This window comes from Echeneis naucrates, chromosome 8, assembly GCF_900963305.1.
Source record: "Echeneis naucrates chromosome 8, fEcheNa1.1, whole genome shotgun sequence".
Taxonomy (NCBI): Eukaryota; Metazoa; Chordata; class Actinopteri; order Carangiformes; family Echeneidae; genus Echeneis; species Echeneis naucrates.
The window spans coordinates 16,094,440-16,109,440 of record NC_042518.1 but is presented as its reverse complement, the minus strand read 5'-3'; the positions used below and the strand labels follow the sequence as shown (position 1 = coordinate 16,109,440).

General features: G+C 43.4%; 2 protein-coding genes across 2 annotated transcripts in view; both read right to left on the bottom strand.

Annotated features, from left to right (window-relative positions):
• The window catches only part of LOC115047311 (E3 ubiquitin-protein ligase SMURF2), a 46,728-nt gene extending 36,255 nt beyond the window's left edge, over positions 1-10,473 (bottom strand). The window contains exon 1 of the mRNA XM_029508143.1: positions 10,066-10,473. Coding sequence (XP_029364003.1) covers positions 10,066-10,117 — 52 coding nt within the window. The 5' untranslated portion in view covers positions 10,118-10,473. The remainder of the gene's footprint in view (positions 1-10,065) is intronic.
• Positions 10,474-11,387: 914 nt separating this feature from the next.
• On the bottom strand, positions 11,388-14,650 carry kpna2 (karyopherin alpha 2 (RAG cohort 1, importin alpha 1)). The gene is made up of 11 exons (XM_029508101.1): positions 14,535-14,650; positions 14,222-14,333; positions 13,995-14,135; positions 13,603-13,691; positions 13,250-13,518; positions 13,069-13,163; positions 12,631-12,894; positions 12,279-12,512; positions 11,962-12,144; positions 11,711-11,860; positions 11,388-11,624 (listed from the first exon to the last, which is right to left on the bottom strand). The coding sequence occupies exons 2-11, from the start codon at positions 14,276-14,278 to the stop codon at positions 11,535-11,537; spliced, it is 1,572 nt and encodes a 523-aa protein (XP_029363961.1). The 5' UTR covers positions 14,279-14,333; positions 14,535-14,650; the 3' UTR covers positions 11,388-11,534.
• Positions 14,651-15,001: the final 351 nt, after the last annotated feature.

The window sequence follows — 15,001 nt, the reverse complement described above, 5'->3', positions numbered from 1 at the left end:
TCTAAACAGACCTGCAATTTCCAAGATTTAGAAAATTAGAAAGGAAAAAGAGTAACTAAATCTCCCTGAGCATCAATTTAGACCAAGAGGAAAACGGAAAGGAACCCTTCATAAAAAAAAAAAAAAAAAAGAGGGGGAAAAAGTCTTGATCCCTGCCTCCCAAGTTTCAAAACCTAACAGATGCATTAAGAGACATGCTTCATCTCCATTTCACACGTGCCCGAAGCAAGGAGGGAAAGAACCATCCTGTCAACAATTGAAGAGTGGAGAGGAAACCAGCAGTGAACTGTATTAAGAAACTCATAGTCTTTGTGATGTCCATTTAACATCACACACAAAACAGAAAACAGTTATATTCCCAGGGCCCCTGTTACACACTTGAGGAAAAGGACATCTGGGGACATCTGTTGCACCAAATCACTGTGACCAGACACGTTTAAAAAAAAAAAAACAAAAAAAAAAAAAGAGAGAAAAGAAAAGACAGAAGACATAATAAATCCCCCACAGCTTCTCTTTGTAAAAGGATAAAAAGCCATGACTAAGAGCAGCCATATATCATTATACATCACACTGAGCTTGGCTCCTGACTGAGGAATGATGAGAGATCTCATGAAGCACGTCAAGACAGAGGAAGCACAGACCTGTTCTGCCAGGTGCTATTATATCTAAATGGTTAGAAAGTGATGCAGCATTAAAGCCCAGTACTTCGGGTAGGCATTGTTAATGTTTGGGAAGACTGCCAAGATAATGAAAATGTCAGGAAGTTAAGTTTTGTTTGGGATTGATTTTAGATGCTGTCATGCAGCTTGTCATTATATGTTTGATGGAGAGCAACAACTGGATGGATGAATGGGTCATGATTGAGAACAACCTGTTTAGAACGCCACATGATTGATGAATTATTTGTCAATTAACTGGCTGCTATTTTTATACCCTAACATTTTAACCATTTAAATATATTTGAATTATTAAAAAAAAAAAAAACAACTTCTTAAATTTTCAATATTTTCTGGCAAATATTGAGCACGGGGAAATTGCTGGGCATTTCATTTTAATTCATTAGATGAAAATTTTTGCAACAAATGAATTCAATCCATTATTGTTAACAATGAGCACACCCCTAAATCAGAGTAAAAACAAGATGCAGTAATCAATCAATCAATTTAATTGGCAACGATTTGATCAAATAACATTCTGTCTTTTGTCTTGGTGTTTCTAGCTTTTCAGATGTACAAGGAGTTGAAGCATTTCTTTGTATTAAATGATGTCAATTAGTCTGTGTTCAAATATAGCAGGTGTTTTTAAATACCATCTCCTGGCATTTTATAGTTTAAAAAAAATGAATTGTTTACTTTCATAAACTTTCTGCAAAACTAATCAAAAAAAAAAAGTGTGGACATGTGGACATAACAGCCTTTAAAGTGGGAACCCCATATGAAACAGTTGAGAAGTCCCCACCTTGCTAAACTGACAGCCTGTGGGAAACAGTGACCTCAAACCAAGATTGTTTCTAATTAAATGTAATAAATTTCTAAACCAGGACAAAAAGTGTAGATTAAAGATGTGATACTGCAACAACTCCACCTGAGTCAAGGCCCTATAGTCTTTGGCAAAAACCTCTGACTGCACAGGGAAACTCACCACGCACAATCACACGTGAGAGGAAAGAGGCTGGCAACATTCTTATTGTAATAACATTTCATCCATCTCACGTCACCTTTTCCCTCTGCGATACAGTCCACTGTAATTGCATAATAGAGAAGTCCACCCGACTATTTTCAGCTCCAAAATAGTGGGAAACCATGCCACAATGGCAATTTTTAGTGGCATTCTTGTTACCCCTGCATAGTACATCACTCTCTCTTTCCACTCCGTGCGATACAATGTGCCTAACAGAAAGTCATCCAGGCGAGTAAAGTCTTCCACAGTACCATCACCGCTGCCGCTAAGTGAGAAGTCAAAACAGGGAGCTGAGCAGAGGAGAGGAGAGGAGAGGAGAGCACAGCTCACGCTTCTGCAAGCTTGCACTGCTGTTGGCTGGGGCCCGAGCTGTTGTGAGTGGCTGCACAGCTCTCCTAGCTTCTTGGCTCCTTTGCCCCCCTCTGATGTAATGGAGGGGAGAAGCCTGGAGAGAGCTACAGTGGAGAAAGAGGATGGTACCAACCTGTTTAACAGAAGTCAAGGACCACCACAATGCTGTGTTCATTGCAAAATATACTGCTTTGGTTTTCCCCCTCAAATCCCTGGGAGGTTTAGTTTCTCCGAGTGATTTCTCAGTTTCATCTGGGAGCATGCTTACATCATTACCACTCGGCCATATTTTCCTTTTCTGCCATTTACATTGCCAATGATTGTGTTGGACAGAGGCTCCTCAGCCACTCAGGACAGTATTCATGGCACAATCATTGCTGAAGCTTAATAATACCGACATCAGATGTTCATCATCACTGCTCATCAACATGAACAAGCGCCAATGTCTCACCAAGACACAACAGTGGTCTTGTGATCAAAACCATGACCAGACGTTGTTGTGTGCAGGTGCACACCATAAACAACTTTTACTATGTGCTGACAGTCCTGTTTAAATATGTCTACAAGACATGTGTTGTCATGTCTGAGGCAAATTTAGCCACACTTCAATGAAGTCACCACTCACAGACTGGTGGGTCAAATGAAGCCATATTTGTAGAGGTCAAATATGAAATCATGGTCCCTGAAGATGAGATATAAGATTTAAATTGAGAGAAAAAAAATGTTACGTGTGACTATTGTAAGCCTGAACTTAGTTCATTACTTCATCCAAACAACAAGTAACTTCATGGTTGTTTGGGGGGGGGGGGCTTTCAGCTCACCCAATGCTCTGCTCTGCATCAAGTTCTTGGCCTGTTCGTAAATATTAGGGTACATCTCTGAACATTCCGAACATGAATGGCTACAGTTTCTTAAACATCTGCTCAGGAGCTGAATCATCAGGCAAGTGACACTCCCAATTTTTGCTTCAAAGGTTATTTTCATAATGAATTGATTACACATCAAAACCAATTTCAAGAGTAATCCTAAATAGACAATGAATAGCGAGAAGCTAGGGGCCTCTGTACATTTTTGGAATTCCTAAATTTAAAGCATTAGAGTGCAAAAAAGCACTCATTGTTTAAATATCACATTTGCTTCTCTGTGTGTATGCAGTTTGCCTTTTTTTTTTTTAAATAGTATCCAGGAATTTTGTGGTGTATTTGTACAACTTCAGCAGAGATGCCATTTGAAATGCGATCTGGTGTGAATATAAACATCTCTCTTCTGATCCCATCTCCTCAGAGGACTGAGGGGGCTCAAACGTCAGGCTGAGGCACGGACAGACGCCTCCAGTCAGCTGCTGGCGTCTTGCAGCTTTTGCACCAAGCCCTCGTACACCCTTAGCTGGTAAGACTGGAGACTTGAGAGACCCCCATCTGCTTGAGGTTAGTCAGAGCTAATCGCATCAACCCGTGTCCATCCAGGTTTAAAGCAGAGCCGGCACGTTGAAGAATTAATCTCAGGTTACCCCTCCTTCATCAGAAAGCTGGCCAGGAATGCTCTGGCCACCCTGACTGAACCACTCTTTGCAGAGAAAGTAACAGCACCCTATGCATGCGTGGATATTTGTAAGAGCTAATGAGACCTTGTGCAAACCTGCTGAATGATCTCACCTAGGCACACTACTGAGAGATGATAATAATCACAGACATCCCTCCAAACAAATGAAGGAGGAAAAAGGCTTCATGTAACAGCTTAAATCACAACCACGAAGCCTTTACCTTCCACAGAGCAGTTGAACATTGACCAGTGGAGTTATGAGAGAAAAAGGCTCTGTTGTACTGGCACACCATTGTGAGCAAGGCACGGGTGTGATGGCAGACCACCGCACTTGTCTCACAGCATCTGTGGCTTTTGTGCTGTCAGGAGAGACAAGTAATGAATGTGATAGGTTGAGATTTTCCAAACAGATGGATTGAATTCATCATGGTTTCAGTTTGAATTTCCACAATACACAAAGGAGGATCCATCTCTTGTTGTATTCAGGAACTACACAGTCTGCAATTGAGAAGCTGTCCAGAAAGTGATGTCTATCTCCACTATTGATGTAACTGGAGTATCAGTAATAGGCTTGAATGAGAACAGTCTACAATCATTTGGCCAGTATGTAATGCTTGCCCTTTGTCATGCCTTCTGTAAGTTGTGAAAAAGATACTTTCCCTTATGTCATTTTCAAACTATACAAACAATAAGAGCAAGAAAACCCACACACTGATGAGAAAAACAGTCAGTAAATAGTGAAATGACCAAAAAAAAAAAGTATACTCATCAGTATAGGCCGCCAAAAAAAAACAAAAAAAAAAACTCTGAAGTCAAGGGCATCTGAAGTCAAATGAGGTTCTAGACTGACATTGGATATGGATTGAGCCACCCCTGATTTAAAAAAAAAAAAAAAAAAAAACACCCTCAAGTGGAGTTTCTAACTTCAAAGTGAGCACTAGTTTGGGAGATAGGCAAGAAATAGAGGGATGAGGGCAGTGGAAGAGGCAGCATGGAAAACAGCCGAGCAAAAATGATATAGGAAGCCTGCGGACAGAAATCTGTTTAGTTCTCACTGAAGCTCCCCTCCCTCACACTCAACACTAATCCAATTCTGACCCATTAACCACCACAGCCAGGTTAACGGAGCAGGACTTTGAAGAAGGTCTTTCCCAAACCACCCAGGAGGATTAGCACTTCTCCAGGGCCAAAGAGACACTCTCACTCTCCACAGTCTTTCCCTCCAACAGGCTACACAAGGCACAAACTCATGAGTCATCTTGGCTGAACGCATCACACTCATTTCAAATTTTTATGAACTGTAATTAACCATGGCCTCTTTCATATTGACTACATAAATCAAATATATGGAAATAATAGAGGGGATGAGCTTCCTTCTCGCCCCCAGAAGGATGGAAAAACCACAGAATGCTTTACCTTGAGTGAAGTACATTTACATGTGTCGGACTGCGATACCACACAGACTGGAAAACAGTGCTGCAGATGCTCTGGTGAAGGATCTATAGGCACCAGCTCCCAATTGGACTTCTCAGTAGCAGATGACATACTATAGCACATCCTATGAATTTGCAATGACACCAAGTAACAATGGATGATAACACAAATCACACACATAAACAAAAACCTGACAGTGTGCTAAAGTGGATTCCAACATTTCTCCCCCCCAAAAAAAGCACACACACAGAATGTTAGATAAGAAACAGCGCCACTGTTCATTTTCTAGTGTGCTTATTTGAACTGATTTAAAACTAGATGTCATTTAATATTTATTTTACCAGTGCAGATAGTAAAGTTGAAGCTGTTTAGATTGGTTCGGTCAGGTTTGCATTTGGACTTATCCTTTTTCCAGCGGATAATTTAAACCATTTGTCCTTTTTAAGTCAACCATTTCAACCATGTGTCAATTACCTTTAAAACTTGTCCACAATTTATTTTTGAGTTAGCTTTGGAATTCCTTGAAAGGAATTGCAATTACTTGTGTAAATATCTTTCTGCGTTCCTGCTGTCAACTGCAGAAACACCCCGGAGCTGCAAGTAACCACAGTTGGGCATCACTGATGTAGGAGGGTCAGGTGTTAACAGAACATATTGGTGGCAGTCTCTGATCTTTCAGGTGCCAACTGAAACAGGGTGTGAGGCTCCAGGAAAATATTATCCACTGTTAATGTTACAAAGTGGCCATTCTAAAGTGTTGATGCTCCTCCACAGGAAGGGACAGTCCCCCCCAAACCACACAGGCCGCCCACTAATCTAACCCATAGCACGCTGTTATAATACAGTGACAGGATAGAGCTGTGAGCCACCCAGCAATACAAGCAACAGACAAGACGCCCAATGTCCTGCTGAGTAATATGGCTGAAATTCTTCCCTTTATTGTTACAGGGGAACCTCAAAAGGGGGATTCTGCGTTGTTCTGATCCCCACCTGTCAGGGGTGACGTTTGGACAAGTGTTTGGGTCTGGGGAGCACTTCCTCTCTCCAAAGCTGCCCACTCTCTCTTCCCCTGCTACATCTGGTCTCCTCCGGGCCATTGCTGGCGGCAGTTGAGGGTAGAGCAACCGCAGAAGGCTTTGTCCTCATTGAAGAGCAGCTGAACCAACAGGAAAGCCAACCCCAGCCAGTCAATTAATTGATGGAACAATTTAAAATTATGAGAGGCTCTCAGCAGGGGGAAGGAAAACATCTACAAATGATATGCAATAATTGCTTGTTACGTTGCCTTTTTGATTAGCGCACCACATTTTTATTTCCTGCTCTTTAACTGCTATTATTTTGTTTTCTTTTACATCTTGTTAAAGCAAAATGTGGAAATGTTTGCTAAAATGTGTGTCCATGATGGGCCAGTAGACTCAACAGCTCACCACATGCAGCTAATCACTGTGTATTTACAATGTATCCTGTCTGAACACCCAGATGAACCCAAATCACTTCCATACAGCCACTCTGTAAAATGGCTCTGACTGAGACCACATGAATGTACCAAGTGCCAGTAGAGACCACATTAAAACTCTCTTGATCATCAGGTCCTGTGCCTCCACAGCCCCATCTGTGTCCAGCTGTGGGGCTTTCTTCTTCAACTGCCCAACACCCAAAGAGTTTCATCTGTTGACTACAGTCAACAGACAAGCTGCATTGAAAAAGAGACCTTAGCCTTTCACTCAAAACCACACAGTGGACCAGTGTGAAACCCCGGGGCCTTTGTTGCATCTTTAAATTAAGTCTGTTTGATTCTCAAGCAGCATCTGTGTCCATTCAACTGTCAGTTATCTTACAAAGGAGAAGAGCAGGAGAAATTTTCCAACAATTTCAGCAGAGATAATGGAAGTCTCTCTGCTGCTGCACTTTCAAATTCGGATCATTTACATTGTATTTATTTAAATACAAAGACACCAAACTACCTACAGGGAGAGCATCAGAGGATTAGAAAGTGTGAGGAAGCTCAGTTTGAAAGGGTGGGAGTGAAATATGCTTTGGACTTGGTCTGAGAGGGAATAAACGTACAGTCGGAAAGAACAGGAGTGACTCAGAGAGGAAGAGGTGGGAATGCGAATGGAGAATTCAAGGGAATCCCACTGAGATAGCTCTCTTCGCTGGTCTGCACCGCGCCAAAGAATTCAGATGAGCAAACCATATGCTTAACTAGTCATATGTAAACTCGCAGTGGAGACAAAAAAGGCAACAGACATCAAGAATCTTAATCTGTCCAGAATATCAAACAAACAGCAGTTCATTTACTGTGCTGCTTCACATCTCTGGGTAGAAAATGTATTCACAAGGTAGAGTTGCAGGTCCTTTGATCGCATGTGTGACGAACGGAAGGGATGCAATTTCTTCTGTCTAAGTCGTGTTATAGGGAACTATATAATTTTGCGTTGAGCTGCATGTCAAATTCATGGCAAAGTGGAAAAGTAGTCCAAATTATGCCATGAGCTATGCCTTCATGGCAGAATTTAAAAATAATCAAACAAAGCAATGAGCCATGACTTAATGATGCACTTTGTGACTCAGTGAGCCATGCATGTTACACCATTGTCCATGTTTGTGTGACATAATTTAGGAGTGATCAGCTGTAGAGTATAATGGAAACCTGTCCCTGTGCAGTCAAGGGGCAATTCTCAGCCCAAGTGTTAGTTTTAGCAGCTTGCTTGCCATATTTTTCCAGTTTAATAGCTGGCAAACATCTGCAACATCTGGTTCAAATGGACAGGGGGGGTTGTCAGCAAGTAAAAGACGCCTACAGCACAAACAACTCCAGGCCTTTTTAAATGTAGCAACTCATCATTCACAACCTGCCTGGAAACAAATTCATCGGCAGCTATGTGTCAAAATTCAACTCAACTACAGATGACAACATGTAGCTACAATGTCGCAATGACACTCTGGGCCCAGCAGTCCCCAAGCAGCAATATAATCAACCTAGTATACACAGCTGTGCAGCCCTAAACAAAGAAGCATGTAATGAGAGTATGTAGTTAAGACTCTCTGTCGAGGGTGAGCACTTGGGCTCTACTGCCTTCCTATAGGGCTTCCTTTCCTGGTCTGAGCTCCCTTTGCACTGTTTTTCACACTGGAGAGCAGCAGAAAGGAGACGAGCTATGGGACAGAGTTTCCAGAGTTTCCAAAGAGAGGTTACTATTGGTGTTAAAAAAAGCACAATGAAAGACATACAGAGCAAACCATAAAATATGTTTTTAATGGAGTGATGAATTTCTGCTGTTCCATAATTGGAATGATATTTAGTCCTGGGGGGTATACAGTGTCACTCAACATCATTAGGAGAGGTGGTCTGCAAGTTCCTGCTCTTGCCATTTTTCACAGTGAACTTACATTCTTAGCATTCCACTTGGAGCCCACTGCGGTCCATCTCAAACTGTGGTGACAAACTAATTCACAATTGAACAGACTGCTCTAGATTTCAACAACACACACAAGCATTTTGTGGTTGTGTGTCTCTGGGGGACATGAGCGAATGATAAATGAAGAAAGGTCAGCAGACTGGAAGTTTAAGGTAGTGTCACAAACTAGCTATGTGGTGTCGTGCTACTGCGCAAGAGTGAGAGCAACAACTTGTTTGCCTGCAACAGGTTCTTGTATAAACAAAGACTTATTGGAACAGAAGCTACAATTCAAATATGCCATTGAAACATGCTTAACACCAGTCTCAGAAAAAAAAAAATCCTCTGCAAGAATTGAACTATTATAGAGACAAAATTGCCCAAAGGTGCCTGGTATCAGATGTGTTTGAAAACTGCTATAGCTGGGCCTGAACCTTTGTTCACGCCACTTGTCAAGAACCCTGGATGATACACAACTCCTGTGTGAAATGTGACTGAAGCCTCACGGTCCATAGCCCCCTTCATCCCCAGCTCATCAAAACCTTTTCATGAAGTGCGCCCCCCCCCCCCCCCCCCCGTCTCCACTCATTCCTAACACAAACTGCATCAACTTAAATATTTAATTTGGCCCTTCCTGATAGAAATAAACGTCCCTGGAATTTGATTCAGGTCCGACTCTGGACTTGCATCAAAGACGGTGCTTCAGCCAGACTAGTCTCCCTGTTAAAACCTGCACTTTCTTCCCCTTTGGCTGTTGAGGAGGCACAAGGCAATCAGCTGAGGGAAGGAAGTAAGATGTCCAAACAGACAGCACAAGTGTATGTTACTTCACAGCAAATGACTCAGTCTGAACGGCCCCAGCTTCGAGTGTCTGAGCGGATCACAATGGATGAGGGGCTCATGAGTTGAGGCTGAACTAATACTGTATGAATACAAGTTATTGGTGACCTGTTTCAACGCCAGTGGCGAACAAAGGAGGCAGCTGTCCGTCAGGAGGCGGTTGGAGGACACTGTCCCCGTTCAGCTGCACTCTGCTGACCCGTGGAGCTGCCTGTCATCTCCGCCGAGGTCTGTCCTGGCATAAAGGCTCGATTATCTGGCTAGGCTAACCTCTGCTAGCCAACTTCACTGGAGCTCGTCTGTCAGCAGAGCAGCGTGAGCCAGCGAGGGCACTGCAAATATTTACATTTATAGGAGAGGTCAAAAAGCCATGTTAAACATAGCCCCGTGGCCGTGCCGCGTAGAGACAGCCGCCTCGGCAGCACAACACACGGCTACATTACTCCGGGCTCCGCGCTATGGCTGGAGGTGGTTGCTGGCGACAATCACAAGGTTGGGTCTATTTCCAAGAGCGGTATGTCCAAATTCAGCCTTATCTACTGCTGTGTCAGGCCAGCCCCCCTGATGTTAGCGCTCACTGGGGAAAACACACATTTTAAACTCAACATTGCTTTTTTTTTTTTTTTTTTTTTTTTTTTTTTTTTTAAACAAACCCTTAACTTAAATAAATAAATAAATAAATAAATCATAGGAGAGCCACCCGGCGGTAAGCCAACTCCATGGCCCATGGGAACTGTTCCTTTCCAACAAATACACCGAGCCTACCTAGCTAGTGTGTGGGGGATTGAGTTGGGGATTTAAAAGCATTGCTAGCTACCTGTTAGTCGCAGCTTCACCGGGCCATTCCGCCGAACTCCTTGGTTAGACATCTCCTCTCGGTCCCAGCCTTCACGCACGAAACAAAAATGTGTCGCTAAATGGGGAAGAAATATCAAGGTTTGTCAGCCACTCCGCCAGTTTTAGACAATAATGGAGTCAAGGCATTGTGGCCCGGATGTGGACTGAACTGCCATAGCGATCGTTCACAAATGCTTAAAAAAAAAACAAAAAGAGGGGAAGAAAATAGCGAATGTAGCACCGCTGCAAAGTGCATGTAATATAAAATTGAATTAAAAAAAAAAAGGACTTGTCCCCGGTGAAGCGGACGAAGTGGCTGCTGAGGGAGTGTCTCTCTTCACATCATCGGCAGGAGCCTCTGCCTCGGACCGGGTCCTCCTCTCCGCTCGGCGAGAGTTGGACTGTGGAGTCCTCCAGTTTAAGTCCCACCTCAGGAGGCTGCTGGTGGGAGCTGACCGCTGACGACAACACGCTCCGGGGAGGAGGAGGGCGAAACACGTCTCCAACATGTGGCACCTCACTGTAATCCACTCATCCAGGGCCCCGTGGGTCCTCTCCGATCGGCCCCAGACTCGAACAAGGACGTAGGGATTTATTTAGGTTTCACAGCATAACTTATTGGGACGCCACGATGTAACAGGTGTCAATAACATCTTAGCTTTTATAAAAAACAAAAAAAAAAGCCAAAAGGCTCTGGCGCTGAATATTATACTCATTAAAATGTATGAGCACCACTCCCATGATTATTGTTTATAACAATGGTCAGTTGTTTCTTTAATTAAAAAAAAAAAAAAAAAAAATCCTGTCTCCTAAAATAGTACGATGTTGTTGGGACAGCATTTAATAAATATGGCCTGAAGGCAGCTGCCTGCAGTAGCATGTTTACATTTGTTTTTATTTTGTGCAAGTACACTCACTGCCACTTTATATTTTCCCCCTCATACTTCCTTGTATTTGTCTATACCTGTCATTGCTGCTGTACAGACGATTTTCCTCTACATGGGATAAATAAAGTACGATCTTATCTTACACAGGCCCCTTACAGAAAGTGTGTGCTGGGGTTAAGCTCAGGGCCCCCCCATCAGCAGCTTCCATGTTCTCCTGCACCTGTATGGATTTCCTCCAGCTACGCCGACCTCCTCCCACAGCCCAAAGACATGGGCTTTATTGGAATTGGTGGCTGTGTAAGTCCTTGGTGTCCTGCAATAACCTGGTGAAGTGTCCAAAGTGCATCCATCCCAAGCCCCCCACCACATGAAATACAGATAACAATAGAAAACTGACAAAATAATAACCTCCACCCATGATCTGACAGCTTTATTTACAGTCACCTTAAAAATAGTATGTACAGTACATACAAAAGAGGCAAACTTTACAATTACATGAATAAAGGACAAACAGTGGTAATTACGGTACAGTACAGTTGAGAGAAAAAGATCACACAGTTACCTAAAAATTGAAAGTGCTCTGGTTTTCACTGATTTGAAATGCATAACCGTCAGTAGTTGCTTGTGGAGCAACGGACTCCACCACCTCCTCCTTTGAAAATAAAAATGAACAAAAGTGTTAAATTCACTCCTGGTCATTGCATGAAAAGTGAATTTCACAAACTTAAAGACGCTTACCTCTTCAGAGAAGTATTTCTCAATCAGGTTAAGGGCTGCTTTGTAAACCATCTCATTTTCGTGAGACTGCAGAGCCTCGATCTTGTCCAGTCCACCACATTCTTCCATCATTAGACTCAGCTTGTCCGACTCCCCAATTTTATCCCCAGCCTGACAAGAAAGCACAGCAAAGCATTTTATAGCCACCTTGCCAGCTCAAGAAAAATCTGTGATTGGATAGCCTTTATTTTTCTATAGAAAAGGGCACTCACCATGAAGATATTGGTGATGGCATCCAAGATGACCAGGATAGTTTTGCTATCCTTAGATGAGAGCAGATTCAGAAGAGGCTCAATCACATTAGCTTGGACAAGGTAAACCACCTGCTGAACAGTGCCCCCGCTGGTGTAGTTTGTAACAGCCCACACAGCCTCTTTCTGAGTTTTGTAGTCTCCCTGCAAAAAGACAAACGTGACATATAAAGTTAGTCAGCAACATCAGATTTAGTTTGTTGGGAAAAATAATAAAAAAAAAAAAAAAACAATACTGGTCTGAACTAGTGACACAAATCCCACTAATAAAAACATACCCGTGCAAGTGTATCAACCAAGTATGGAACAAGGCCTGCGTTGATGACCTCCTGGATCTGGGTGTCCCTGCCTGCAGTGATGTTGGACAGAGTCCAGGCTGCCTCTTTTTGGATGTTAGCTTTCTTGTGGCTCAGCAGTCGGGGGAACATGGACAGGGCCCCAGCGTCAAGTACTGCCTGTGTCTGCTCGTCTGTACCGGTCACAATGTTTCCTATGGCACGCAGTGCAGGAGTCTGGACAGGGTCAAAGGTGATTTTTAAACGAGGGTTGGGGACTGCACTAGACTACATGCCATCAAGCTTGTATCATTTCCAATGAGAATGACCAACACAAGTGAGACTTCATACGTACAATGACGGGCAGCTCATCAAAACCAAGCATCTTCACCAGGCGAGGAATTACACCAGTCTGGACCACCACCTCAATGCGGTCATTTGCACCATCTGTCAGGTATGAAACGGCCCAACACGCGTCAGCCAACACCTCCAAGTCATCGTGGTGTAGCAGACGAATGAGAGCAGGCAAGATCTGCTGGATTGCAGTCATAGGTGGGGAGGGGTTCTTGTTGCGGCAAAGGTTTGACAGTGTCCATGTCACATTTCTCACATAGCTTGTCTGGAAAGACAGAGAGAGGGGGAGGATTTAGTTGGCCGCGGAGTAGCACCTTCTAGTGGTCAGTAGAAGAAATGCTGCAGAAATGTTCATATGGTGGGCAATTTTAATTTGACTAAAGAAAATCTGTTACAACACAAAAACACACACACACACCACAACAATAAAAACGCTTACACTGAAGACAGAGAGTTCAGGGACTGACAGAAGACTGAGCAGAGGGGCCACAGCTCCATGTTTGATGACTCTGTCTCGGAGAACTGATCCATCACCTAAACAGGAAAGGAGGAGAATGAAGCATTGCTTCTATGCCCATAGTTATGAACCGACCATAAAAACAAAGAACAGCCTTAATTACCTGCAATATTTCCAAGGGCCCAGACTGCCTGCTCGCTGATATGCTGGTGGGTGGATGTCACCAGGCTTATGAAAGCAGGAATGCCCCCCCCCTCCACGACAGCAGCTGTCTGATCAGATGTCCCAGAGGCAATATTGGTCAGAGCCCAGGAAGCCTCAAACTGAATTGGGGGGCAGTCGGTCAGCGCCAGGAATGAAACAAACTTGGAGATGAGGCCGGCACTGATCATCTGGTCAATGGGAGGATGCTTGTCACGAGAGAGCAGTTTCCTGCATTCAGGACAATACAGTAGAAGTGAGCGAGTGCAGCAGTAAAAGCTCAGCATACATTGTTATCCCATGAACCATTATTACCGTGCAGCCTGTGTCGCCTGGAGCTGAGATTCAGCATTACCGCTGTTCACGCCGGCAACAATCTCTTCCACTGTCCATTGCCTGGCCGTCTGCAAATTTTTACATACCAATAACAATGGGCTATTAGATATATATATTAAAAAAAAAAAAAAGGCGATATTCTACAAGCAAACCATTAAAATATCCCTGATACTTTTAGGAGTGTCATCTTTGAGCTGTTGAAATCTAAGACTCCTTTGTCTTTTAATCTTTTGCATAGTGTTGTATTCATGGGTATTAGATTGTGTCATTGTTTTGACAACGTCAAGGACAATATTGAATTCCTAGATGCAAATAGCATTTAATAAGTGTTTCATGAGGGCCGGAGTGACGTTGGCAGTCATGGATTTTACCTGACAGTTCTGGGTTCTTTCTTGAAGAGGAGAGGTCGCCTCATCAGGAAATGCGGCCATGTTTCTTCTTTTGAAGATCTGATCATCTTTCTTGGCCTTGCGGAGCTCCACGTTTACCTCCACCCTCCTACGACGAAGCTCCTGAGTGGATTCATTCAAATAAATCCGAGTCAGCGACATTTGTTATTCCCAACATCAGTGGAAAACGTAACTGGGACAGAACTCACATTGGCATCTTTGCCTTTGTTCTTGAACTTGTTCAGACGGGCGACGTTCTCAGACATTTTCAGTGACAGGAGGACTTAGCAGCAGTGGAAATATTCTTTGTGGGATTTTTTCCTGCACACAAAGAAAACAACAACAAGTTAGACGTTCAACTTTGAGCTGCCTCGTGATCGAGCAGAGAGACCAACATGCTAACTCCAGCTGTGTTTCACTAACACAGGCAGTGGCGGCCTGATGCGGGAAACCGTTTTTACCATTTAAAAAGATTAAACAAAAGCACATTCCTTTAACTAAAGCTACCTGACAGGATCTTACCTCGAGTTGGAGCAGAAGTTGTGGTGATCACAAAGTGCCGCACAGACCTTTAAATTACTAGAAAAAAGGCTCCTGATTGGACTGTTTGAGCGAGGGCATCCGGCTGCCTCCGCTCATTGGGCGGTTTGAAAAAAAATCACTGGGAGCGCAGGAAGTGACGTCATTCCTCGGCAAAGCTCGCGAGACCACGGCGGACCCTGGGTCGGTTCTGCGTCTGTGTCTGCCGCTTCTCAAGCGGAGGTTCAGGATAGACGGACCGATCCAAGGTCGGTGCGACGTGTGTCCGACAGCTCAGACACACACCAAATTAACCTCAGTTTAGAAAACCACAGCGTCATATTCATTTTAAATAGTTATACTGCTGTTTTTCTGCCTGATATCTACTCTACATTTAGTGTCTGAGTTTCATCTTCATCTGTTTATTATTTTAAGAATTCAAGTTGGACTATCTGTTTGACCGATGAAAA